Source organism: Danio rerio, chromosome 22 (genome assembly GCF_049306965.1).
Source record: "Danio rerio strain Tuebingen ecotype United States chromosome 22, GRCz12tu, whole genome shotgun sequence".
NCBI lineage: Eukaryota > Metazoa > Chordata > Actinopteri > Cypriniformes > Danionidae > Danio > Danio rerio.
The window spans coordinates 30,073,123-30,100,950 of NC_133197.1; the positions used below are offsets into that span (position 1 = coordinate 30,073,123).

The following is a 27,828-nucleotide window of genomic DNA, read 5'->3' on the forward strand; positions in this document are numbered from 1 at the left end:
TTTTTTGATCCTAAATCAAATTTATTTTAAGTTACAAGACCATTGGACAATTGACAATCAACAAAAGAAATATTAAATAGGCAAAATAAATTAAATTAACATAAATATGTTCAAATAAATATTATTAAATATATTTAAATTAAATAACTCTAACAAATAAATAAATAAATAGATAGCTAAATAAAGTATATAATAACACAATACACTCTAAACTATACAGAAAAAATTACTTTTGCAGCTTGTTCAAACTACTTATATTATATAAATGAGTTTAAACAATACAAATCTTATTTTATTGAGAGGGCAAAGTAATTGCTTTATGTTCAGTCTTATATTTTCATTTTCATATATTTTCCTACAACATGTAGGAATAGTGTGGAACCCAGTATTTCTTAGTGTAGTAATAACTTGGATGTAACTTAAATGCAAACTCACAAACTTATCTTTCTAGTAAACAATTTAAGTGGTCAGCTGTCACATCAAACACTAATAATTAAATGCGAATGGAAATAAAGGCTGTAAGGTGAACAGCAAAAAGTGCAACTGCAACAGATTTACCTACCTGAACTGATTCATATTACAGCTCAGATAAACTACCAAGAGATAAGTCACAATTTAAGTAAACTACAACTAGCCCTAACTCAAACACAGAGCAAAATAACAGCAAAAAAGCAAGCAAGCACTTGTGATACAATCCTCTCTGCATTGGATTCAACTCCAACGTTTCTGTCTGGTTTCTCGTGGATTTCTCTTGGTCTCTCTGAAACACATAACCAAGAAAAGAAACTAGCATATAGGCTAGCACAAACTGGAAAATCATCAGAAAATATCAAAAAAAAAAAAAAAAGTTCTGGAACCACCAGGGGCCTCATGTATCAACGCTGCGTACGCACAAAAACTTTGCGTACACCAGGTTTCACGCTCAGAATCGCTCACGTTTGGATCTACTAACAATGAACTGAACGTGGGAATGTGCGCAGCTTCACGGCAGCTTTCTGGCAGGCGTACGCACATTTTTTGTGCGTGTCTGTTTTATTTCCATTGGCGACTCCTAGAGGCAGTTGTGTTAAATTCCTCTCTACAAAGTGTCTGAGCCATGCATTGGCAGCTGTATGAGACGGGTTCAGCAGGTATATAAGGTTTCCATACCATACAGTTGACCAGCTAAACATTAAAGCACAATTTGCAGCAGTCGCCTGTTTTCCCAATGTAATCTGAGCGATCTACCGCACGCACATTGCTATAAAGACACTATCTGAAGATGAATTTGCATGCGTGAATCAGAAACATTTCCATTCAATAAATGTGCAAATAAAATATGATGCTTATTGATATGAACTTACTGATGATTCCTACTTGTCTTTCTCGTGATAAATAGTTGGCAAAATCTGATATGTAGCGGGGGAAAAAACAAGAAAGAGTTTTGGATTCGAGCCGAGTTCATGCTCGAACGTGTCAATACATGATCACATGCATCTTACGAGTAGAACCACTGAGACTGTTTAGCGTCCTGCAACATTTTACAGATATAAACCACACTATTTCTTTTTTTTTATGCACTCAGTGCGATGTTCAGACCCAACTGTGTTGACCGCATCAGCTAAACTCTCCCACTCTATTTTTTTCTTTTGTTGTTAATTCCGGAGAACAAACTTGCAAATAACACCGCTTTTCTCCGGTCTACCTCCGAAAGCAGCACCTCCAATTTACATTCTGTTCAAAGTTTCTCTTTTTGCTTGCTTTTGACATTGCTTTTTCGTTGGGTTTTCCCATTAGCATAGTCATTAGCATATTCATACGGGGGAGGAGGCAGGGAGGGGTTTAGTGCTCGTGCATGTTGCGCTCAGTTTCACGTTCATTCAGATCTACAAAAGAATATGCGTGAGATTCGGCGTACGCAGTGTTTCATACATCTGAAATTTTTTCTGCGTACGCACATTTACAGCTTTGTGCGTACGCAATGTTTTAGTAAGATTTCCACGCAAGTCTTCGTACATGAGGCCCCTGGTGAGTAAATATTCAACTTTAGGTGAACTATCTCTTTAGCATTTAGCATTAGCATCTGTTTCATCTTACCAGTAAGGTCTAAATAGGATACAGCTGTGGATACAATTTATTGGGTAACTTAGTCAGTATAACTTCTGTTTTTACATTACTGTGACGATTGGGTTTAGCGTTGGGATAGTGGTAGACGTTAATAAAATATAGTTAATGGGAAATTGAATAAATAATATAAATAATTCACTTTAACTTCGGGCTGCAACCGTATCTGATCTCGCAACATCCCATCTTACCTTTGACTTGAAGCGTTGTGCATTGGAGTGAATTAACATCTGAAATGGAGCAGCAATACGCTCCAACATCACTCCAAGTCAAACCTCTGAGTCTGAGTGAGAAGTTTCCTTTCATATAGTCTGTAGGAAATGTTTCAGTTCTGCCCTTGAATTGTGGGTCTTGCTCATTATCCGTCCCTCTGCCGCTGAGTATGTCGTAAACATTCAAGCTGTCGTTTAATCTCCAGTGCGCGGAGATCAATTTCAGTCGACTGGGATCATAATAGCATGGAAAAAGTGCAGAACCTCCGATGAAACCCTCAAATGTTTTCTGCACAGATGCTGAAAACAAAAGGAAGTTAAGGCCAGAAATATGTGAAAGATGAAGTTGGTGAGTTAAAGTTGTACTGAAAATTTTAAATAAATTTTAATTTATTCTTTATTTACTCGGCCTCAGGTAGTTTAGAACCTTTATGAGTTTCTTTATTGTTGGACACAAATGAAGATACTTTGAAGAAAGGTAAAAACCTGTTTCCATTGACTTACATATTATTTGATTTTCTGCTATAGAAGTCAATGGATACAGCTTTTCAGCTCTATCTGAAATATCTTCTTTTGTGTTCAACAGAGGAAAGAAACTAAAGGAGGTTTGAAACAAGTAAAGGGTGAGTGAATGATGGCAGAATTTTCATTTTTGGGTGAACTATCCTATTAAGGCAAGACACTGCAGGCTTTTTTCAGTCTGATGGAAAGAAACCTACTTTGTTTTATCAAAATTCGTTTTTTTCTCATGAATTGAGTCACAAATCTCCACTTCAGAAATTTTCCATACACTACCTGACATTGACGTTAAGACTTTTGTTAATCCCAATTGTAAAGAGAGGGTTCTGGATGCAGACCTAGTGCAGTACAATCTGAGCTGCATCCAAAGCTTTTTAATGCACTCACCTAACAGCACCCCTAACCCCACCCATCACAGTGACGCCACTCACTCCATTGAGTGCATTGTGCCTGACATTGAATCGCTGAGCTTGCATCATAAAGGCTGCATCCTGATAATATTGGTTGTAAGAGCAACAATTAATAAATTGACTTCTAGTTGATCATTTGGAAAAGTGGCAGAAGATAGATTGTTCTAATGAATCATCTGTTGAACTGCATCCTAATCATCACAAATACTACAGAAGCCCTATTGGAACCCACAAGACATACTGAAGCCCTAAGATTCTTACAGAAAGCAGTCAAGTTTGGAGAAAGGAAAAATCATGGTTTGGGGTTACATTCAGTTTGGGGGTGTGCAACAGATCTGCAAAGTGGATGGCAACATCAACAGAGTGAGGTATAAAGACATTTGTGCTGCCCATTACATTACAAACCACAGGAGAGGGCAAATTCTTCAGCAGGATAAAGCTGGATTTATACTTTCCCCTGGCGCCACATCGCTTCTGACTGCGTGTGCACTTTGCGAAACGGATGAAGTTTTTTTTCCTGCTGCATTCACCCTTGTGATATTCTTTAAAAAGACAGAGTCAAAAGAAACTGACCGTAAATTCAAACAAATAAACAGAGAAGTAGAAAATTTCCGGAACTGTCATATCATTAATATTAATTATATATTATATGTATAAATATATATAAGATTTTAAAACTAACTATTTTTACAATGTTTATAAATTATGTCAATGATTATAAAGATTTTTATAACCATTCAAATATTTAAACATTTTTTTTTTACTATTTTTATAAATTATTTTAATGGTTAAGGATTTTTATAACCATTCAAGATTTTTTTAATCAAACTAATATCTCTGTTCATATCTCTGACATTATTACCTCTTAAAGCTTATTACAATATTAATACCAACAGAACATGAGTTGATCTACAAATATAGTTTATTATGGCAATAATAAAAGCAAAAAAAAAAGTACACTTACTAAAAAATACAGATGTTTTTGTCCACTCCACAATTCACACATTACTGTCTGGTTAGTTTCTGCCCTATACTTATGCTAAAAAGGCAATAATGATCCAAAATTCCTGAGCATTATCACCAATAAAGCCTAGAAAAGCAAGCATCGGTGTATTGTAAACCAATGGGTTCAAATATTCCTTTTTTGTTATTGAAGAAATGATTCCCTCTCTCTGCTCCCAATACTTTCTTGTCTGCAACCTCTACTGTGCTTTCTAATTAAAGTTGGAAAAACCCCTAAAAATTAAAAAAAAAAAAAAATCTATTATTTGTTCCTTCATTTTTATTTTGTAGCTATTAAATTGTTTTAAATTCAAAATTGTAATATATACACATTAGTGTAAAACCTATGAATGGTGAAAAAATTAATTTTTGTAATTGTGTACCTGGGTCTCCCCTTTTACCATGGCCTCTTTTGGCTTTAACTTATCTCTGAGGTTTTCCCAACTTTTTTAACAAAGACTTTCCTCCATTCCCACAGCTGTTGCAATTTCTAGCCAAGAATTATTGATCATCTGGGTATCTCTATGACTGGGTATCACGAATCATAAAGATGTGTGTACAGTCGTACCCGTTTCAGACAAAATCTATTCAAAGTAGTTCATATTCAACTCAAATCAAACGCGGCTCACACTGTTCACTCGACTCTCAAAAAAAATCAAGTCGAGTACACCCAAAGCCTTAACAAAGAATCTTAACAAGCACAGCTATGACGTGACGTTAAATTCGTTGCACGCACTCAAAAGCACTCCTTCTTATACTTCAGACTCCACATCAATGTTCCTGAAAACAAAGGTCAAAGTGCTCCAGGATTGGCCAGCCCAGTCACCAGACACATACATTATTGAGCATGTCTGCGGTAAGATGGAAGAGGAATTGAAGATGAAATCAAATAATCTTAATGAACTCTGGGAGTCCTGCAAGAACGCCTTCTTTGCCTTTCCAGATGACTTTATTAAGAAGTTATTTGAGTCTGCAGAGATGTATGGATGCAGTGCTCCAAGCTCATGAGAGTCATACACAATATTAATTATTTTTCCACTGCACCATGACTTTATATTCTATACTGTACATTATTTCTGTTAAGTTACAAGACTTTTGTCTAAGTAAAGTCAGACCTTACTGCCCTAATTAAATAATTTAAAAAAATCAAGCCATGATCATATTTTATTTTGGTAAAATAAGCGTAACCTAGAGGCCTTTGCCTTTCATATAAGCCACTTTTGATACCAAATGATACAACTAGAAGTCAAGTTATTATTTGTTGTTCCTAAAACTTATAGGTGATAGAAACTTTTGTCAGGTAGTGTACGCCAGACTTAACAGTTTTATTCATATCTCCTGTATTCTAATTTGAAGGTTTTAATTTTTAATAACATTGCTGTGAGGCGACAGTGCTAACCACTGAGCCACCCTGAAGCAAAACAAACTTTTTTTGTACAGGTTGTACTTGTACAGGTTAAATGTACAGGCTAAATTTAGATTTTGCATAGACTATAGTATAGTCAATCAACTGCAAAAGTAGGCTAATGTTTACCCTATTTGCCTGCAGTATCTTGTCTTTGATAAACTGTACATCCTTACCTTCACTTGAGAGTGATATCAAGAAACAGATCAGAAACCCACTGCAAAACAAACACAAAACATAGTCATATATTTAAACATTAATAAAAAAAAAAAAAAAAAACTGATTTCCCAGTAGCTACTACACACGTCTCCAGATGAGAGTTAGTTTTGTTTCTTTAATGCTGACTTTTCCTGAGGGGACAGAGACTTATGACAACAGGTACAACAGCGACACAGAGGTCAACAAACGTCACTGATAATGAAACCTTGTAGGTTACTATACTGACAGGAGTACTCATTTGAAGATATGTGAAGAAGATACATGGATCCAGTAAATGAGGAAATTGCTTGTTTAAATGTTTATTGATTTCCACCAATGCTAATAAACAATGAGGCGTTTTAATAATTTAAAAGCTGTTTCTAGCTGTATAAGATATGGCCTATTACTAGTATTATTATTATATGTTTTATTTATTATTAAACAGGGCCTACAGTTACCATGTCATATATTGCTGGTATTATTTTTAACTGAAATATGATGCAGCTGGTGCAGTTTGGCATCATATAGCAGCTAAAACTATAATCAGTCTTGGGCAGTAACGTATTGAAAAGATCAAAAACAGATATAATATGTGGTTAATGAGAGATCTGTCCTTATATGGTCATGTGTTGCTGTCTAAGGCAGAAGGAATTTCAAGGTCTGTGTACATATTATTGTCAATGAAAACTTCGAAAAATGTTGTTTAGGAATTGGATAAAATTCTTTATGATTTTATTTGGCGTAAAAAGGCTCACTATTTAAAAAAAGATATTTTAAATAACAGCAAAGACTTTGGAGGCCTTGACGTGTTAAAATTTACATATCTCAATGAGGTATTTAAGATAAAATGGATAATTGAATACATTAAAAATAAAGAAACTTTGTGGCATATCTTTCCAAATTTTATATTTAACTCTTTAGGTGGCATAAATTTTCTTTTAAAATGTAATTTCTCTATTGATAAAATCCCTATTAAATTGGCAAGTTTTTATAAGCAGGCATTGTTGGCTTGGCAGTTGGTCTATAAACATAATTTTACACCTCATCTGTATTTTCTGTGGAATAATAAAGATATCTTGTACAAAAGAAAGTCTATATTTACTTAATTATCGTATGACAATGGAATATGTAGTCGATCAATTACTTGATGAACATGGATTGCTTTTGTCATACTCAGAATTCCTTAAAAAAATGTAAAGTTCCTGTAAAACCAAAAGACTATGCTCTTATTTTTGATGCAATACCAATTAAAAGTTGTACCACTGTTGCGTAATTCAATATACAATGCGGACCAACAGCCAAAGACAAGTGATGATGTTTTATATATTGGTGATATTAACATTGTTAAAGATAAATGTAGTAATAGATATATTAGAAATGTATTTTAAAAGAATCAAATACCACCATCAACAGTCTTCTGGTCATCAAAATTTGGAAACATTGAGTGGAAAAACGTCTCGGGTTACGTATGTAACCATAGTTCCCCGAGAGGGAACGAGACACTGCGTCTAACCAGAACGCTAGGGGAACACCTCTTTTATACGCGTCTTGAAGCACATGTGAAATCAATCTAATGTAATTAAGCAGGTGTCGTCAGACCAGAGAGTATAAAAGCCTGTACTGAGCATTCAGTATCAACTTCGAATTTGCTTGAAAGAAGTAACAGGCAGAAGAGAGTATGGCGGAATACGCAGTGTCTCGTTCCCTCTCGGGGAACTATGGTTACATACGTAACCCGAGACGTTCCCCTTCTAGGGAACTTCAACACTGCGTCTAACCAGAACACTAGGGGAACGCAATACCCACTAGGCCAGACTCACTGCTGACTGTGAACGCACACTACGCAGTGAGAATAGAGGACCCTGGTGAGGGGTCTACATCGAGTTGATAGTGACGCACAAATGTATGTGGAGTCGACCATCCTGCCGCCAAACAAATGTCAGAAAGGGCTGAGCCCGAAATAGAAGCTTTGGAGGCCCCGACAGCCCTTGTGGAGTGGGCCTTAACAAATTTAGGTACAGGGCGTCCAGCAGCCTGATAGGTAAATGAGATAGTCTCAACTATCCAATTACTTATTGTCTGCTTATTTGCCGGACTCCCCCTTTTTGAGGGTCCGAAGCAGACCAGTAACTGTTCACTCTTTCTCCAGTTGATAACCCGGTTAACATATGTATTCAGAGCTCTAACTGGGCAGAGTAAGTTTAACTTCTCTTGGTCCGACGACTGAAATGGGGGCGGGTGAAAGGCCTGTAGCACAGCAGGTCTCGCCACATGAGTGGGCACCTTAGGCACGTACCCCGGTCTGGGATAAAGAAAGGCTTTGGACATGCCTGGAGCAAACTCCAGAAATGAAGGTGCAACCGACAAAGCCTGGAGGTCACCAACCCTTTTTAAGGAAGAAATAGCCAATAAGAAAGCCGTTTTTAGTGTCAGAAACTTATCTGACGCCTCCTGCAGTGGCTCAAATGGGGGAACAGAGGTGCCCTCGAGCACCAATGTTAAATCCCATGTCGGTACCCTGTGTGTGCTGACAGGCCTTAGCCTTATGGCTCCACGAAGGAAGCGACGAATCAGCGGATCCTGTCCTAGTGACTCATCATCTAGGTGAGAACGGTAGGCCGCTATAGCTGACACGTACACTCTCAGAGTGGATGCAGCTAACCCAGCAGACAGGCGATCTTGGAGAAATTCCAGCACTGAGGCTACCTGGCAGCTGACTGGGTTCAGCTGGTGTTCTCTGCACCAAGCTGAAAAGAGAGCCCATTTTAGGGCATAAAGCTTCCTTGTGGAGGGAGCCCTGGAGCTTAGAATGGTCTGAGCAACCTCGGTTGACAGTCCATACTCTATGAGGTGGGCCCCCTCAGAGGCCACACCCACAGTTTCCACAGGTCGGGTAGGGGATGAAGTATCATTTCTCCCGCCTGGGACAGAAGGTCCCTCCTGATGGGGATCTCCCACGGGAGACCCGCCAGCAGGGCTATGAGGTCCGAAAACCAAATCCTGGTAGGCCAAACCGGGGCTACCAGCAGTAACTGTACTCAGTCTTGACGGACCCTCTCCAGGACTCCTGGGAGCAGAGCGATCGGGGGAAAAGCATACAGACGTAGCCTCGGCTATGTCTGAACCATGGCAACCAGTCACAGAGGGGCTGGATGCGAGAGAGAAAACCATAGTACGCAATGCGTGGTCTCTTGGGAAGCAAACAGGTCTACCTGCGCTTTCCTTAATCTTTCCCAAATGGACTCCACCACCTCGGGGTGAAGAAGTTTCCATTCCCTGGATCTCACCCCCTGCCTCGACAGGAGATCTGCTCCCATGTTCAGATGGCCCGGGACATACATTGCCCTGATGGACAGGATTTTGTTCTGGGCCCACAGGAGGATCCGATGTGCTAGTTTGCATAGCATTCGAGACTTCAGACCCCCCTGCTGGTTGATGTAAGCGACCACCAATGTGTTGTTCGTGCAGACTAAAACATGATGGCCCCTTAGATCTGGGAGAAAGTGTTTTAAGGCCAGAAACACGGCCATCATCTCCAGGCAGTTTATGTGCCAGTAATGATGATGTTCTCCCCATCGTCCCACTGCGGGAAGCCCCCTCAGGGTTGCTCCCCAGCCCGTTAGAGAAGCATCTGTCATAAGCATGACGCGATGACAGACAGCCCCCAACACTAGGCCCTGGGACAGGAACCAGGGCATTTTCCACATACTTAAGGCTCGAAGGCAGTGCCGCGAGACCTTGATCATGCGGATCAAGCCCGTTGCTCCCTAGCCCGTCAGAGAAGCATTTGTCATAGGCATGACGCGATGACAGACAGCCCCCAACACTGGGCCCTGGGACAGGAACCAGGGTATTTTCCACATACTTAAGGCTCGAAGGCAGCGCCGCGAGACCTTGATCATGCGGAAAGGATTCCCCTTGAGGGAAAACCCCCTGGATTTGAGCCACCACTGCAGGGGTCTCATGTACAGCAGACCGAACGGAATCACGCTGGCTGCTGCTGCCATGAGACCCAACAACCTCTGAAAGTGTTTCACAGTGATGAACTGGCCTAGTTTGACTCTGTGTACGGTTGACTGAATCGAAGCGATTCATGGCGGGGACAGACGTGCTCGCATCGTCATGGAGTCCCATAGCACACCTAAAGAAATGGTCGTCCTGGCTGGAACAAGCACACTTCTTGCGGTGTTTAACCGAAACCTCAACCTTCTGATATGGGTGAGAACGACATCTCGATGCCGAACTGCCATATCGTGAGTCTGAGCTAGAATTAGCCAATCGTCTATGTAGTTTAGGATACGTATCCCCTGCATACGAAGTGGAGCTAGTGCCGCTTCGACTATTTTGGTAAAGGTTCGAGGTGACAGAGCTAGGCCGAATGGAAGAACCCGATACTGGAACGCTTCGCCCCCGCAAGCGAACCTCAGGTATTTCCTGTGTTGGGAAAGGATGGAAATATGGAAGTATGCGTCTTTCAGGTCTATCGTCACAAACCAGTCCTCGGACTGAATTTGTGACACCACGTTTTTGATGGTTAACATCCTGAACCTGAGGGCCCCGACGGCCCGATTTAGATTTCTCAGATCTAATATGGGACGCAATCCCCCATCCTTTTTGGGAACTATAAAATACCGGCTGTAAAACCCTGACTCTCTGTCGAGTGGGAGAACACGCTCTATTGCGCCTTTTACTAATAAGGCCAGTACTTCCTGTTCCATAACCAGAGCCTGTTCTGGCTTCACTATGGTGGGTGCAATACCGTTGAAGCGAGGTGGGCGTGCACAAAACTGTATTTTGTAGCCATGTTTTACTGTGAACAGGACCCACTGGGACACCATCGGCAGGTGGTTCCACGCTGCCAAAAAATGTGCTAGGGGTACCAGCCTCTCGAGACTGGCCTTTGGTTGTTCTTTGACCCCCTGCAGAGGGGGTGGGGCCCCCAATGCCCTCAGACACTGAGGAACGCCCACCCCGGGAGACACAGAGCCCCCCACCAACATAAGTGGTGAGGTGGCCTCTCCCTTTCTCCGCGGACCCTGGTCCAGTGAGAGCGCTGAATGGTGCTCTCGGTGTCCAGGGGGGGCCCTGGAAAGCCTGACTCCCAACACGTCAGGACTTTGTTTTATCCTTCGTACTTCATGATATGAGGAGCTGGTTGACGGCTGGGGCTGTCTTTTAACAGCCCCCTGACTTTTTGATCTTGGGGGGAGAAAGTCCCCGAGGGAGCTAGAGCGTTTTTTAACTCTGTCGAGGGATTCGGCGACGCGATCGACGGCGTCACCGAAGAGCCCTGAGCTCGATATTGGAGCGTCCATAAGAATAGCTCTATCGGTTTCTGACACTTCTGCTTGTGTCAGCCAGAGGTGCCGCTCAGTAGCCACCAGGGTAGCCATAGATCGCCCCAAACTAGAGGCTGCCTCTTTAGTAGCTCTTAAAGCTAGATCTGACGCCCGAAGAGCTTCTCGAAGCTGTTCGGGTGTTGCTCCCCCACCATCTAGGCACTCTTTAATTAGGTCAGCCTGATATGCCTGCAGCACTGACATGGTGTGCAGGCATCCAACAGACTGACCAGCCGTCATATATGCTTTACTGACTAGACCCGATGTTACTCTTAATGGTCTCGACAACAAAGGAGGGACCCTTGCAGATTTTAGATCTGAACGACGATGACGTGCTAAGTCCTCTTCTATCATTGGCATTACTGTACATGCCTTTTCCCCTAGCCCACGAACTGCTGAATAAATAGCTGTTTTTGGTGTCATTAACCATGCTGAATACGGATTTTTCCATGATTTAGAAACCGCATCATGTAGCTCGGGACAAAAGGGGAGGTCCCTTAGTGGAGGATCTACTCTGCTGGGTAATTCTCTCTCATCCAGCATTCCTGTCAGACGCAGCTGCTGCTGCTCACGTGCTGGCTGCCAATCTATTACTTCGAACCTGTCAGCAGCACGTGAAATCACCTCCACTAACTCCTCATATTCCACTGACTGGGGCGGCAGATTCCCCGACCCTCTTTGTATTTGTTGCTGCGGCGCCTCGGTTTCCTCGGAAACGGAGGACGCCGCCCTCCCACGAGGTGCAGAAGAAACCGCAGAGCGTGCTTCTGACGCTCCCGAAGGAGGATTAGATCTCACGGATCCAGAGAGAGAAAGGACAGAGTCCGTCTCCATCTCATCCGCCAGATCTAGCTGCGAACCCCACGACCGAAGTCGACGCTCAGCCTCAGCACGAGCGGGACCCGAACCGCGAGGAGCGTGCGCCACGGGAGCTTTATTAAAGAACTCTCTCCGACTACGCAGCTCTTTTCGGGAGAGAACGTCACAGTGTCCACAGTCAGCATTCTCAAATGCTGCCAGGGCATGCTCTTCTCCCAAACACTCTAAACACAAATCATGTGAGTCACCAGCCGTAATAAAGCGAGGGCATGGAGGCACACAACGTTTAAAGTTTTTCTCTGCCATACCAAAATAAAAAAGTAAGTTGTCAGTTTTTTTGTATTTTGTGTATGCAAATCAGTAATGAAAGTTCACAGAAAGAGGGTGTATTTTCACGTGCGTGCTTCTTGAAAGCAAAGAAGTTGATACTGAATGCTCAGTACAGGCTTTTATACTCTCTGGTCTGACGACACCTGCTTAATTACATTAGATTGATTTCACATGTGCTTCAAGACGCGTATAAAAGAGGTGTTCCCCTAGCGTTCTGATTAGACGCAGTGTTGAAGTTCCCTAGAAGGGGAAAGTATGGTTACTAACAAATACATTTTTTATAAGTAATAAAGTAAGACAGGTATCATTTAAAATTTTACACCGAATTTATCCTGTAAGAGAATTATTTGAACGATTTGGAGTTGATAGAGAAAACTTTTGCGATTTTTGTTGTATAATTAAAGAATCTGTTACTCATAGTTTTTTTCAATGTGTATACTCAAGATTATTTTGAATTGATGTTTCTAACTTTATTTCAAGGACATTTGGTACACTAATACAAATTGGGTTATATGATGTCATATTTGCTTTTGTACAAGATGGATTTGATTCAAAAACATGTTTTCTAATACAACTAATAATATTACTTGGAAAATACCATATTCATGTCAAGAAATAGGCCAAAGCTAAGCCAAATTGTGTTCATTTAAAGGAGATTAAACAATATGGTATTACATTATGTAACATAAAAAAACAGAAAAGCTGTAAAAACATATGAGGCATTATGTAAATTTCAATTGATTGAATACGTTTTTTTTAAATATAATTATTATTATTATCTTACCTATTTATTTTTCTACCCATGGCATCTGTTTATACTTTGAATAACTGAAATAATTTATTTCATTCTATTTTTTTTATTATGTTCATGATGTATGTGTTCATGATGTTCAATACGATGTATTCTCTTGTACTATGTTTGTAAATACTACAATAAAAAAATAATAAATAAAAAAATTAAATACAAGCAGTGACGCTACTAGCTTAACTACATTTCTCAGTAGCTTGGCGGTAGCGTCGGATATGTCTATTGAACTGAAAGCCGTCGTTGAGAAAGTTACTAATCTTGAGAAACGCATGGATGATGTCGAACAGCCTGTGGCTCATATGCAGCGAAGGATAGATGATATGGAAACTTATTTAAGAAGACGTAATTTGAGGATAGCTGGAATTCCTGAATCTGTGCAAGACATTCGGCTTGAAGTGGTCAAAATCTGCCAAAATGTTCTTCCAAGTGCAAAGGATAAGCTCTCAGATGTTATTGATGTGGTCCATCGTCTCGGGAAGATGCAGCAAGGTGGTCCCAAGGAGCGTCCCAGGGTGACCATTATGCAGTTTTCTGTTCGTTCGTACAGAGATGCTATCTGGAAAGCCGCGAAGAATTCTTCATATTTGAAAAAGAGTGGTCTGCGTTTCATGGAAGATTTCTCAGCGGGAGACCGTGAAAGGAGAAAAAAGTTGTGTCCCGAGGTTCAAAAAGCACGTGCGGATGGGAAGACGGCCTTTTTTTTGTCGGAGGCAGAGCTTACATTCAAGGACAGGGAGAAATTATCCTGCATACATAAAGTGCCTTCAGACTTTTAGCATTTTGACTTTGACTTTTATTGTGCACTTTTCAAACATTGACATGGAATTGTTGCATACAATTTAGAGTCTGCCTCTTATTATATATATTTTATTTGTTATACAATAAAAAAAAAAAAAGTTCTTTTTGCAAATTTTTGTCGTTTAAGATGGTGCTGCTCTTTTGAGGGTTTTTTATTTTGAGACCTTTTTTGGAGAATATATTTTCATAATTACAAAAGTTAGCTGAGCCAACAGAACTTTCCTTAAACAGGTTAATTGTTCCATTGTTTGTGTGTTCTTTAAATGTCTTTATCTGTGGTGTCCTTAAACGCCAGGGGTTTAAGAGATGCTGTTAAACGCAAGGCCTTATTTTTGTTTTCTAGGCAATTTAGTTCTGATTTTGTGTTTTTTCAAGAGTCTGGTTCTCACATGGTACAAACCACTCTGCTGGAGTATCCAGTTTAAAAAATAATTTTGCAGGTGATGTGTTGCACACTTACTGTGATGAAAGCGGGCATTTTATTTTGTTACTTTTAAAGTGTTATAATGTGAACCTTATTCTTGTTAATTACTATGGGTATAATTCTAAAGCTGAAAATGATCAATTACTATTTATTTTAGAAGATAAGCTTACTTATTGGCAGTCAAAATTCCCAAATGCATATTTAGTGATTGGTGGTGATTTTAATACTGTCCTAAATGAATCTCTTGATAGATGGCCACCTGGTCGCTTGTCAAATTCAAATACAACTCTGAAAGCTTTTATGGATAGGTTAGAGCTTATAGATATTTGGAGGATTCAAAATGTAAATAATAGAACTTATACATGGAGCAATAAAAATTCTTCTAGACTTTCAAGAATTGACTTTTGGTTAGTCTCCAGAAACCTTGATAAAGATAATATTTATATTGATATCTCAACAACGCCACTAACAGATCATAAGGCTGTTTCCATTAAAATCTTATTTTCTTCTGATTCTAAACTTAACAAGGGCTGCTCTTATTGGAAAATGAACAGTTCTTTACTTGAACATAATGAGGTTAAAGTAGAGCTAGAAAGGCTTATAGGTCTTTATTGGAATAAGGCTAAACAGGAAAGCTCATTTGGTATTAATTGGGAACTGTTAAAATATGAAATTGGAAAATTCTTCAGAAAATTTAGTGCTAATTTGGCTAAAACTAAGCGTCTTGAGGAAACTAATATTGTTAGCGAAATTTCATCTATTACCGGGATCCTGCCTGAAAATCTCTCTGATAACCAGAAGGAACACTTAATTGATTTGCAATTCAAGTTGGATAATTTATACAAATTAAAAGCAGAAGGGGCTTTTATAAGGTCAAGGCAATGGTGGCTTGAATATGGTGAACAAATGTCTTCCTATTTTTTCAAGCTTGAAAAAAATAGGTCAAAACATAACTCTATTTGTCAATTAAAAATTGGAGAGCTTGTTTCTGAAAATCCCAAAGAAATTTCCCAACATTGTTATAAGTTTTATTCCAATTTGTATAAATCAAAATTTAATCTAGTTGATCTGGATACCTTTACAACATTTCTTGGTGATATTAATTCTATTAGTAATGATGAAAAAACTGTGTGTGACTCACCAATTACTATTAGTGAGGTTAAGGAAGCAATTTTGCATTTAAAAGGTAACAAGTCACCTGGTAGTGATGGGATAACAGCCGAATTCTATAAACTATATTCTGAATTAGTATCTCCGTTCCTTCTCCAAGTGTTTATAGAAGGTTTAAACTGTTCTGAGCTCCCTGTTAGTATGAAACAAGGTGTCATTTGTTTGATACCTAAACCTAAAAAGGATACACTTCTTTTAGATAACTGGAGACCCATCAGTTTACTTAATAACGATTATAAATTGTTTGCCCTTATTTTTTCAAAGCGTTTTAAGTTGGTTTTACACTCCATTATTGATGAAAATCAGTCAGGTTTTATGAAAAATCGTCACATTTTTAATAACATTAGACTTGTTTTTGACCTAATTGATTATTCAGATTTTATTCAAGATGATAGTTTAATTTTATATTTGGATTTCTTCAAAGCTTTTGACACCATTGAGCATCCTTTCATCTATTTTTGTTTAGAAAAATTCGGTTTTGGACCCTACTTTTGTAATGCAATGAGTACAATGTATGCTGGGGGAAATAGCTCAGTGAAATTAGGACATGGAACTACACAGAGATTTCTATTAGAAAGAGGAATTCGGCAGGGCTGTCCAGCCTCTGTATACTTATTTCTTATAGTAGGCCAAGTCTTCTGTCACTTTATTAAGGCAAGTAAACTAGATGGAATTCAAATTGCTGGACGAAATATTTTAATTAGTCAGTTAGCGGACGATACAGCCTTATTTTTAAAAGACTCAAACCAGGTTCATCAGGCTATCAAATCCATTCAGTTGTTCTCTAAAGCCTCGGGTTTGCACCTTAACCTTAAAAAATGTGAAATATTAGCTTTAAAAAACTCTCCCCTATTATCTGTAGAAGGTATACCAGTTAAAGAAGCCGTTAACTATTTAGGTGTTGTCATTTCAAAAAAAGAACAAGACAGAGTTTCCTTAAACTTTAACCCTGTTTTTGAAAGGATAAAAAGTAAATTCAATTTTTGGTTATTAAGGGATTTGTCCTTAAGGGGCAGAGTTCTTCTTTCAAAAGCAGAAGGAATTTCTAGATTAACCTATTTTGCTTCAACCTTATATCTAGATAATAAAACAGTCAAGTCTATTGATACGATTTTATTTAATTTCTTATGGAAGAATCGTGTACACTACATGCGCAAATCTGTTGTTTTAAATTCCCTTAAAAATGGGGGTTTTGACTTTTTGGATTTCTCTTCTCTAAATAATACTCTTAAAATTAATTGGTTAAAGTTTTGTCTAAATAAACCTTCTTTCTGGAATTTTATTCCCAATTTTATTTTTGACCAACTTGGAGGTCTTTCCTTTTTATTATTATGCGATTATAAAATTGAGAAATTACCAGTGAAGCTCTCTGCTTTTCATGCTCAAGCCTTGTTGGCGTGGAAACTGATCTACAAGCACAATTTTTCACCACAACGTTATTTTATTTGGAACAATAGATGTATTTTGTATAAATGCAAGAGTATCTTTTTGGAGAGGTGGTTTGAAAAGGGTATTGTTTTAGTTTGTCAATTGTTTAACACTCAAGGGTATCTTATGACATATGACGAGTTTCTTGTACATTTTAACTTTCCTGTAACTCCCAAGGAATTTTCTCTTGTTTTCTCTGCAATTAATTCTAATATTGTTTCCTTATTTAGAGGTGTAACTTGGATTCATAAGCCCATAATCAAACTAGTTGATACAGTGTGTGGTAAAATTTGTTTCTCACAGTCTAAAAATAACAAATCTATTCGCTCTCTATTTGTAAATCAAGTTGTATCTAAACCTTGCTCTATTACCTATTGGAATAATTTTGTAAGAATTCCTAAATGGTAAAGTATTTGGTCATTGCCTCACAAATTTTTGGTTACAAATAAGATAAAAGAAATATCTTTTAAACTAATTCATAAATTCTATCCGGTTAAACATTTCCTAAGTAAATTTAAAAAGGATATTGATATAAATTGCTCTTTTTGTTCTTTGCATTTGGAAACTGTACCCCACCTTTTCTGGCACTGTGGTTATGTTAAAAAGCTCTGGTATGATGCTTCTGTTTTTATAAAGAAAAGGGTACTCTTTAACTTTAATTTACATTATGAAACTGTAATTTTTGGGTATTTTAATTATGATACTTTGAATAATGAAGCTTTTGTTATTAACCTATTTATTTTGCTAATTAAGTTTCATATTCATAAGTGTAAATTTTCCAACAAAAAACCTTGTTTTACTGTGTTTTATAAGGAACTGAAAAATTACTTTTGCACTATTCAGCATAGTGCTAATCGAAAGGCCATTAAAGCTGTCCAACTGTGCTCTAGTTTCAAAATATTTGATTAATGTAAAGGTCCTGCTTGTTTATATTTGTAAGAATTTTTAGTTAAGTATTTATTCTCTTATTTTTATGTTTGTTTTATTTTATTTTATGTATTGATGTTATCATTTACTTTCTATCACCCTGGCATTGTTTGTTTTGTTTGCTGTATTGTCATGTATATGTTGTTTAAAGCATTAAAAAAAAAAAAAAAAAAAAAAAAAGCTTGGCGGTAGCGTCGCTACTTTCTAAATCAAATAGCTTTTCAGTAGCATAGCTATTTTATTAGTCAAATAGCGCAGTAGCGTCCACACAAGCTAAGTTAAATTTACAGATCGCGGATCAATAAGTGACGGCACTGACATTCACATAGCTGTGAGGCCGGTGATAGTAAATCCATATGATGGTTAGAATGAGGAATTCTTCTTCCTCCTGTTTTACGGTGTTCGACAACAAACTTTTTGGTGCGTAACAGCCATCGCCAACAGAAACTTGCTTGATGTAAAGATGACAGGGAGAGGAGTTATTTCTGAAGCAGGATTCCTCGTGACCATACCTCAAGAACATGTTAAGATGCTATAACTTATTTATATATTTTTCCAAAAAAATCCCTTTACTATAGTATTTGTTTCTGTTTAGTACAGCATATTATTTACAGTAACTGAACTGATCTATTATGGCTCATATGTTTCATAGACAGTTTTATTAATCACTAAGATATGATTGGCTTGGATTTAAGTTACTTCGATTTCAAAATAAAAATTGCAAAAATAACTTGGATGTAGCTAAGCTACTTTTGCCTTATAGCTTTTAGCTTAGCTTGCTACATTTCCCATGGGGTAGCTTTTACTGTAACTTAGTTAAGCTACAATTTATGTAGAGTAGCTAATAGCTTAGCTCACTACATTTTTCAAGTAGCTTGCCCAACACTGATTATAACTTTACACGCATAACATTACGTCATATCGGTTATAGGACACAGACCTATATATTCTACATGCAGTAACATTTCTTCCATGTTCCTATGTTTTATAAGTAATTGTGTAAAACCAACCTGCCATGTCAGTTATTAATTAATTTCTACACTGGGTATATCTGCACAATCCGACGGTCGATTTCTGGAAGAATTAACAATTGTGTTACGTTTATCTATTCCTGAGGTACTCGTAAGGCAAAAATCTAAAGATATTTACAAATTTATGCTAACTGAAGCTGAACAACAAGCTACAAGCTAGACTACCAGCTGGTGTAATAATGCGCCTTTTGTCCTGGACAGAGAATAAAGACATCTATGTTACTGAGTTGCATCGACAATTTCAGCACAACATACCTTCTGAACATCACGTAGCAAATTGAAATTCGTGGAATCGAATATTTGTTGTGGAAATTAAGCTGTACAAAACAGCTTATCTTGAGTTGTACGCAATGTCATGCGCAGTTTAGCGATAACATGACATCTTCGTACTGGATTTTTCCAATGTATATTTTAAACATATGGTAAGTATATTTTATAACCACATGGCCAAATAACATGCGTTTTAATAATAGTAATAATAAAAATAAACTTTATTAAATTTAAAATTATATTTTAGGGTCAGAAAAAATCCTTTATTAGCAGATTAGTCAACTTTAAGTTCTATAAGTTAATGCATAATTGATGATGGGGCATATTTTAATGCAAACCGTTGTACTGCGGTCAAGCCACACGCCAAGTCAAAACGAACGGTCATTCTACATAGATATATACACTAGATGTCGCCTGGCCTATTCCCAACAAACACCCAACGTTGCCTCAACGTAGCGACCTTCCTACAACGTTGTACCAACATTGTAAAAAGGTTGAGGATTCTACGTTGTTGCTAAAGGTTGTCACAACGATGTCATAAGGTTGCCATTTAAATATCATAAGGGTCGCATGCTTTAGGTTGTGCTTAGGTGGCGTGGACGACCACTGTACAACATTTACTGGTCACAGCTGAATCAGTTTAAATTTCAACAAGCCGTCGTCTCATTCATCAACGACCGAGGAGACGTGAGTATTGCTTTATTTCTTCTTGCTAAATAAGATACGTAAATCGTGACTATTCAAACAAACCTACGATTTCGACAACAATCTGTTCCAACATTACACACACACACACACACAAAAGCCGTAATTATTACGAGCGAGTAACATTTCGGCAATCCGTTAACGGACGGCAACAACATTAAAATCATTATGTTAAACCTCTCGATAAAACATTTCCTGATTATTTACCTACGCCTTGTCTTTAATCAAATGGACAATAATGTTTTTGAAGTTCAGTTTTTTCCATATCCGTCGTGATCAGTTAGTATGATAGCCTACTTCATCACACGAGCCGACCCACTTTTTACAAAACACACAAAATAACTTTTGAAAACAAAGCATCTCTGTGTAGATTGCGTCCCGTTAAAGGAACAGTTCACTCAAAAATGATATGTACTCACTAATATTTGCCCTGTAAATAATAAGTGATTCCAAACCTTTAAGTTTCTTTATTCTGTTGAACACTAAAGACTGTAAGCATTTGCTTTCATAGTAGGAAAACACTATGGAATTAAATAGTTACAGATTTCCAGCTTTATTTAATATATCTTCTTTATTGTTTAGCAGAAAAAAAGCTAAATAAGTTTGCAACAAATAAAGGATGAGGCTAAAATGGCAGAATTGTCAGTTTTGGGTGAGCTATCCCTATAAGTTAAAGTATATAAATTAATGTTCATATGCCTAATTAATATAGATAGTAATTAATAGGTCTGCTAGTCTAAATTTCTATTTTGATTGGTCTTTTGATGTTTTATTTAAAACCCACTCTTTTCTTTGCTCAACAGGCTATTTTTACATGGAGGTAATCTTCTATTGATAATTTCTGGATTTTGATTATGCGTAAGTTGCATAAAACTCTATTGTTTAATCACTCACTGTTGTTTTCAAATTACTCATGTAACTTGTCTTTCAAAATGTTTTCAGCTGTTGAATTCACCTCAGATCAGTGTTGCTGTAATTTCTGATCTATGGAAAGAAGAATTGGATGAGGTAAGAAGTATACTACTCTATTTACTGTTAAATGTAGTTATGTTACCTAAAACAGCATGTCCATAATGTGGAAAATAGATCATGCTTATGAAAAATTACTTTATTATTTTGTACAGCTGTTATTGAAATGACACTAAGTTTAACATTCCATTTACAGCGAGCAACGCCACAACTACAGGGCCTGTTCTTTCTCTTCTCATAATTTAAGTGAGAATTCGGAGACTAACTCTGACTTCTGTTAACTCAAACCTGTTTTCACTGTATCTCTAAATTTACATTTAATTGTATGTAATTTTGGTATATGATATATTATTAAAACATTAAAAAAAGTAGGCTACATAATTACTCTGGAGATTTTATATGTAATGAAATTACAATAAATGTCTGAAACTTCAATAACTTGCTAGTCATAGTCATTTCCTGTGTAGTGCTGTTGTGTCAAGCTCTGATCTGCACTGTAAAAAATTTCCAGGTTTTCACAACAAGTTACTGTAATTTTTCACAGTAAATTACATTAGTATCCCTTCACAGTATTTAACTGAAAAATTCACAGTAATATGTTGTATTCATAATTTTATTGTGAAATTACGGCAGGTAGCATGATTACAGCAAATTACTGTGAAAAGGGCTATATCTTTTGCACGTTAGTTATAGAAATTCAAACCTTTTTTAAACTCAACGTAGAAATTAATACAAATGAACTTTTAACAGATAATAACAGAATGTTATAGCCCCCAAAACGATTTGGTTACCAACATCTTTTTGATTGTACTGCACCTTTATTTAATTTTATACAGTTAACATAGAATAGGAAATAATATTTAATGAACATAACTGTGTGCTTAGCCAAAACATAATAAACTGGAATAAAAAGTAATTAATTAATGAAACCAAAGACTGTTAAACAGCCAACAATTATTTCAATGTCAGGGTAAATGTCTGCTTTAGACGGTTTCATGAGTATTGGGCACCTGTCATCGCCTGGAGGTCACTAATCTCAGAATTAAATATATATATATATATAAATTATTATTTTTTTTATCTATATAAATAAACCACAGATTAGAGTTTTAAACAACTACATTCTAGCATGAAAAACAGTTAAAACTTCATTTTCGGACGCATATAGAGCCATCGAAGACGGGGCAATTGTCCCAATGTCTAGCCTGAAGACAGGCGCCTCTCGGCGGATACATGAGTAATGAGCGCCGTTACCGCCTGGAGGTCATAGATCTCCGCTACCGGCAAAACACACTTAAAATTACACACAATCTTTACTAACAGTCCACAGATTTGAGTTTTGAAGAACTACATTCTCGCATGAAAAAGTGTTAAAACTTTATTTCATTACATATTACAAGCAATATTTATAATATTATGTGCCTTCTCATCCACCATTACAGCTTGATGCAGCTTGGTGCGAAATGAATCCTGGGAGGAAAAAATAATAATTCTCAATACACTCCAAACGAACTTTATTCTTATTGTTAAAGTCAGAGATATGTAATATTTTGAATGGCTAAGAAAATAATTAACTTTATATTTCAATCAATATATTACTCTTGCACTGCTTCGGTTCAGGACTCGTGTGACATTGAATCAGATTCAGATATTTTATCAGACGTGTTCATGAGCTCGAAGTGATCAACAAGCAATTCGTGTACAAGCAGTACACGAACCAAGCAATATGATGAAATATTAATGAATTATATGTTTGCGTCTTACAATATTATACAAAACGGAATCGTTTTCAGGCGAATTCGACTCTTTACTGTTCACTTAAAGGAGCCGAATTCGACTCTTTACTGTTCACTTAAAGGAGCCGATTCATTGAACAGAACTGACTCGACTCGACCGCAAACAAGCGCCATCACCACAGACAACGCCGTCGTCTCTTCACCCAACGGATTCATCCTCGGTAAGTGTTAAAATATGACTTTTGTCCGTTAAATGATTGTTGTATGTGTATTTCTGTATAGTGCATGTCATTTAACAGGAATTTACCGAGTACTTTAGTTGTACTCGCACGGACAGGGTTTAAGCGCGCCTTTTTTTAAAGCAAGAAATTAACGACGCCAGATGGTGATTGTAGTGTTTTCTGAGGTATTAGCATAACGTTAACGTTAGTTCCTGAAAAAAGAACGGGAATTTTCTTTAATTAACTTCTTGTTAACTGCATTTTCTGTTTCAGTACAAGACTGAAGTAAAGGTGAAATGACTATAACGTTAAGGTAAGCTCTGACCTTCACTTAAGTTAACGTTACGGTTAGTGACCATCATGTATGTTAATTTTGTTCACTGTAACGTTAACGTTAAGTTAGTTAAATAAACTAAACTCATTATGAAACAAGTCTTAACTGTTTTATTAAATGAGGCTTATAATACAATTCAGTTGTATTCTTTTAAACTAACACTAACACAGTACATATTGTATATTTCTCACTGGGGTTAGGTTAGGTTGAGTCTTATTCTACTCTTATTATATTCAAATTTTATTACAGCCACTGATGTTGAAACACTGATGCTACCAATCAACCCTCGCTTGATTATTAAAGGTAATGTTGATGCCTTCCTCATTTTTATTAGATTTTTAAATGTCAGGTTTTTCACAGATTTGTTGTGAGCAGTTTCTTGTACAAACTCTTTTTCTTCTTCCAGAAGTTCCACCAGTACCTCCAGTAGTAGTAAATATTAGACAAAGATTTTTTTAAACTATAGTTTTTATTTTTATTAGCAATTTTACTGGGCATGTGTGTTTGTTTGCTTGTTTTTAATAGGCAGAGCATGGAATGTCAACTTTGTTTCTACAAACAAATTTAATTATTCACAAACACCTCTAATTTAATCCTTCTTTCCCCCTTTTAGTCTTATTCTTTGGTGGGTCGAGTGGTCATGGGACCTCACCTGGATTTCACAACTGACTTTGAATCTGGTCTAAAACTGAAGTATGCTGAAGATGCCTTTTGCACTCTGGAATTTAGGGTAATGTCTACAATAAATATTGTAACCGAGGGCTTGTTTTGGGGGTGGGGGTTAAACAAGGAATGTATAGGAGCACAAGTCATGACTCCCCTTGTCCCCTTGTTATAAAGGGCCGTGTTGCAGACACAAATTGTTTGTCTGTGCTGGAGACCAGAGGGGAAGCTGTCTTTAAAAGGATGGGGCTCTTATATGTGAAGTTACCTATTCAGGTGAGTGAATTACATACAAGTCATTGCAAATGCATAAATAGTGGGAAATTTTTACTGGGCAGCACAAATTAAGTGAAACTCAAAAAACGTTGAAAAATATTTGGAATATTTGCAAAAAACTTGATTGAAATGAATACAACACAAGTGCTGTATCACTTCAATCAAGTTTTTTTTTGCAAAATTTTCCTAATATTTAAATCATAAAAAATTAGCTTGATGCAAGAAACATCCTGCTAGTATTCAAGAGCAAGTACTGTGATGCATGTGTTAACTTTGCAATAAGTGTGAACCCAGCATTAGATTATAGTCTGTAAACAGAAGATGTAAATCAAATCAACTGTTTTAAAATGCTCTGCCTAGGTCATTAAAACCACTATTTGTTGTTGGACTGTTCTTGATTGTGTGTTTGTGATGGAAATGTTTTTCAGATGTTTTTGTTTAAATGATTGCAGTTTGACTGAGCTACAGTATTGTCAGCATGTTCAAACTGAGCTAACAGTAATTTTGCTCTGTAGTGCAGCAGTAGTGTCCCAGTAGTGTTGTATGAAGCTAACTGTTTGCCTGCCCTTTTGCTTATAGGTGCTTTTTGGGCACCAGTTTGGAGATGGGAGACAGACGAAGTCAAAGAAGCAGAGAAGACGCATCAACCAGCAAGTGTGTAAAATTATCAGGAAAATGATTGACCTTGAATAGACGACTGCCTAATTTAGCAAGAAGTTTTGTCTCTCTCTCTCTCATGTGTATGTATATATATATATATATATATATATATATATATATATATATATATATATATATATATATATATATGTATATGTATATATATATGTGTATATGTATATATATATGTGTGTATATATATATATATATATATATATATATATATATATATATATATGTATATATATATGTATATATAATGAGAGACAGAGAGAGCGCACTCTGAAGCACTGCTTTTTATATGTATGCTACATATGATGTCAGATTTTTTTATGAATATGTTCTTATAGTATTTTTTGAGGCTTCACCTTCACCTTTTGAAAGTTTTCTGAAATGTTTACACAGATGTCATTAAGCTGTTAAATAAATCTGTAAAATGTATGTGTGTTTGTTTTTATTTTGATTTTAGAGTCTTCTCAGATCACCCAAAAATGAAGATTCTGTCGTCATTTACGCATCCTCAGGTTGTTTGGACACAAAGAGGATTATTTGATATTGTTATTCCTGTGTTTAACAAAAAAACATTTTTAACAGAGCTGGAACAACCTGAGGGTGAGTAAATCAAGATAGAATTTTCATTTTTGTGTGACCTAAAATTGCTTTGAAATTTTACAGCACCGAACTGTTAAATTACAGTAATCTGGGATATAATTGTAACTTTACAGTTAAATCAGGTATTTAAACTGCAACCTACTGCTAAATCACAGTAATCGTTTTGCAAATTCACAGTAAAATATAGTTAATTCTACAAGATAATACTGTGAAATCACAGTAACGGACTTTATCATCTACTGTAAAGTTACAATATATGGTTGTAATTTCACAATAATTTAATGTGACAAAACCACAGTAAATTACTGTGAACTACCTCACAATAATTTACTGTGAATTTACATACAGTAATTTACTGTGAAAGTAATGCAATTATTAGCCAGTAATTTACTGTGAATTTAAGGTCAAATTTTTTACAGTGTGTCCTCTCTTGTTCACTGCCTATTTTGACTTGTGTCTGCTGTGGATCTCTGAAGCTGGATTATCCGTTGAATTTGTTTCTTCCTCTGACTGCTTTCTCCATACCAACAACTACGACTGGTCTTCAGCTGCGCTCCCCGGTCTGCTGTATTCTCCAGTCCAGAGTTTCACTGCCCAGTGTTTGAATTTTAATTTATATATTTATTTATATATTTATTTACATTTTAATGATTTCTTGTTTACTTTTCTTGTTTGTGTTTGTTTACCCTTTAGTTTAATTTATATATATATATATATATATATATATATATATATATATATATATATATATATATATATATATATATATATATATATAATAATCTAAACTTTATTTTATACTGTTTGCTTATAATTAGATACTGTATGTGTACTGTATGTATTAAATGTTGTGAAATATATAATAAAAAGTTTGATTATTAATTTGTGTGGCATTTTTACACTTTAAAGTTTACACATGCAGTTGTTAAATTAAATAGGAAAAATAAATGAACAATATTTCATATTAAGCAATACTGGAAAAGAATTGCTGCTTATTCTGTATTCTAGGCAGTATTGATAAACTGCCACAAAAAATATTAATACAAGTAGTAAGAACGCCGCCTCGCGGTTGCTGAATGTCGCACGACAACGTTGCTACAGCCTTCTCACGTCTTACATTTCTACGTTGTGACAATGTAGCGAGCACGTAAGCGGCAACGTTGTCTTTGAAAAAATACAACGTTGTGCAGACATCGCTACAACGTAAATGTGTTTGTTGGGTTGTTGTCTATTGGACGGAATGCGTCAATAGCGCCGCCATCTTGCTACAGGGTAGCGCTCCTTTGAAATGAATGCGGGACCAAGGTACAGTGGAGGACTGTGGCCAACCAAAGCCAGAGATATACACATATATCTGTGATCGGGAGTTTTCCTGGATGTTAGTGTGTAATTTTTTTTCTAATTACGAAAATTATAATTTTACATAACTTTTCTACATTGATGGATCAGTGACCGCACAGGCATTACTGACAAAAAGCTTGTGTTTGTGTGTACAGAAATGTACTATTCACCCTCCCTGTTAAATTTAATATGATCCGTGTCCTGAAACACACCTCCTCTCCTGCTTTCACTTCTCATACTGACGGAGGGAGAGATTCGTTTGTGAATGAATCCCCCGAACGACTCTTTCACTAACGTTAGCCGACAATAATACAAGTTTCTGTCACCGCAGCACGTCGTTGTCATATTTCTTTTGCATTGTTTGCTGATTTTATTTAACAAAACTAGCATAAGCCGAGTGTTTAGTGCGAGTTGGAGCTGCTTTGCCGTATGGTGTATCCAGTAAGTGACTGTTATCATCAATAGCGTTACCTGATTAGCACATAAGTTCAGAACAGAAAAAAAACTTAATATTACCTATGAAATGTTCTGCCTTTGTGCTTTGTTTTCTTTGTTTGCTCGTTATTACACCCGTAAACAGCGCTAAAGTCCCGCATCTTCACGTAATAACACTGTCTTGACTAATGCGGTTGAATGACAATTGTCCTGGGAGCACTGTACCAATGTGGCGGCGCTATTAACGCATGCTGAGGGTACCTATGCGATATCTAGTGTATATATCTATGGTCATTCTAGCGCAATTACAAAATAAAAGTCAATAAAATGCCATAAACGATACTGCTCTGTCACTGTATTAAAAAGGTATAATAATACAATTGATTTCAAAAGCCAGCTACACTTAGATTGATTGTAGACATTGCCACGGTGGCAACTAAACCTTTTTCATAGACATCTGATGTGATATTATAATTACAATTTGACCCTGATTAAAAATTAAATGAACAAATAAATAAAATAAAACTATTAGATATTCCAGGCCAGTTTTATTTCAGATTGATGGCAAACTTTACCACAGTTTCAACTAAATCTTTTTATGGCCATCCGATGTGGAATTATAAAATAAGAACCCTACCTGACACAAAACATCATCTGGCCCTGATTTTAAAATATTATTAAAA

General features: G+C 36.8%; 1 protein-coding gene and 2 long non-coding RNA genes across 5 annotated transcripts; 2 read left to right on the forward strand and 1 right to left on the reverse strand.

Annotated features, from left to right (window-relative positions):
* On the reverse strand, positions 1 to 27,352 carry si:dkey-222p3.1. Of its 2 annotated transcripts, none has more exons than XM_073936158.1 (4): positions 27,227 to 27,352; positions 5,828 to 5,868; positions 2,295 to 2,615; positions 1 to 760 (listed from the first exon to the last, which is right to left on the reverse strand). In XM_073936158.1, the coding sequence occupies exons 1-4, from the start codon at positions 27,304 to 27,306 to the stop codon at positions 642 to 644; spliced, it is 561 nt and encodes a 186-aa protein (XP_073792259.1). In that variant the 5' UTR covers positions 27,307 to 27,352; the 3' UTR covers positions 1 to 641.
* On the forward strand, positions 19,799 to 21,300 carry LOC137488962 (uncharacterized). 2 transcript variants are annotated; one of them, XR_011008266.2, is made up of 4 exons: positions 19,799 to 19,880; positions 20,702 to 20,756; positions 20,841 to 20,906; positions 21,064 to 21,300. It is a non-coding gene; the product is annotated as an uncharacterized lncRNA (long non-coding RNA). The 2 variants fall into 2 exon arrangements; XR_012397852.1 differs by having other exon boundaries at positions 20,702 to 20,718; positions 21,064 to 21,117.
* LOC137488961 (uncharacterized) lies at positions 22,749 to 23,889 on the forward strand. Its single transcript, XR_011008265.2, has 4 exons — positions 22,749 to 22,824; positions 23,098 to 23,137; positions 23,408 to 23,461; positions 23,772 to 23,889. It is a non-coding gene; the product is annotated as an uncharacterized lncRNA (long non-coding RNA).
* Positions 27,353 to 27,828: the final 476 nt, after the last annotated feature.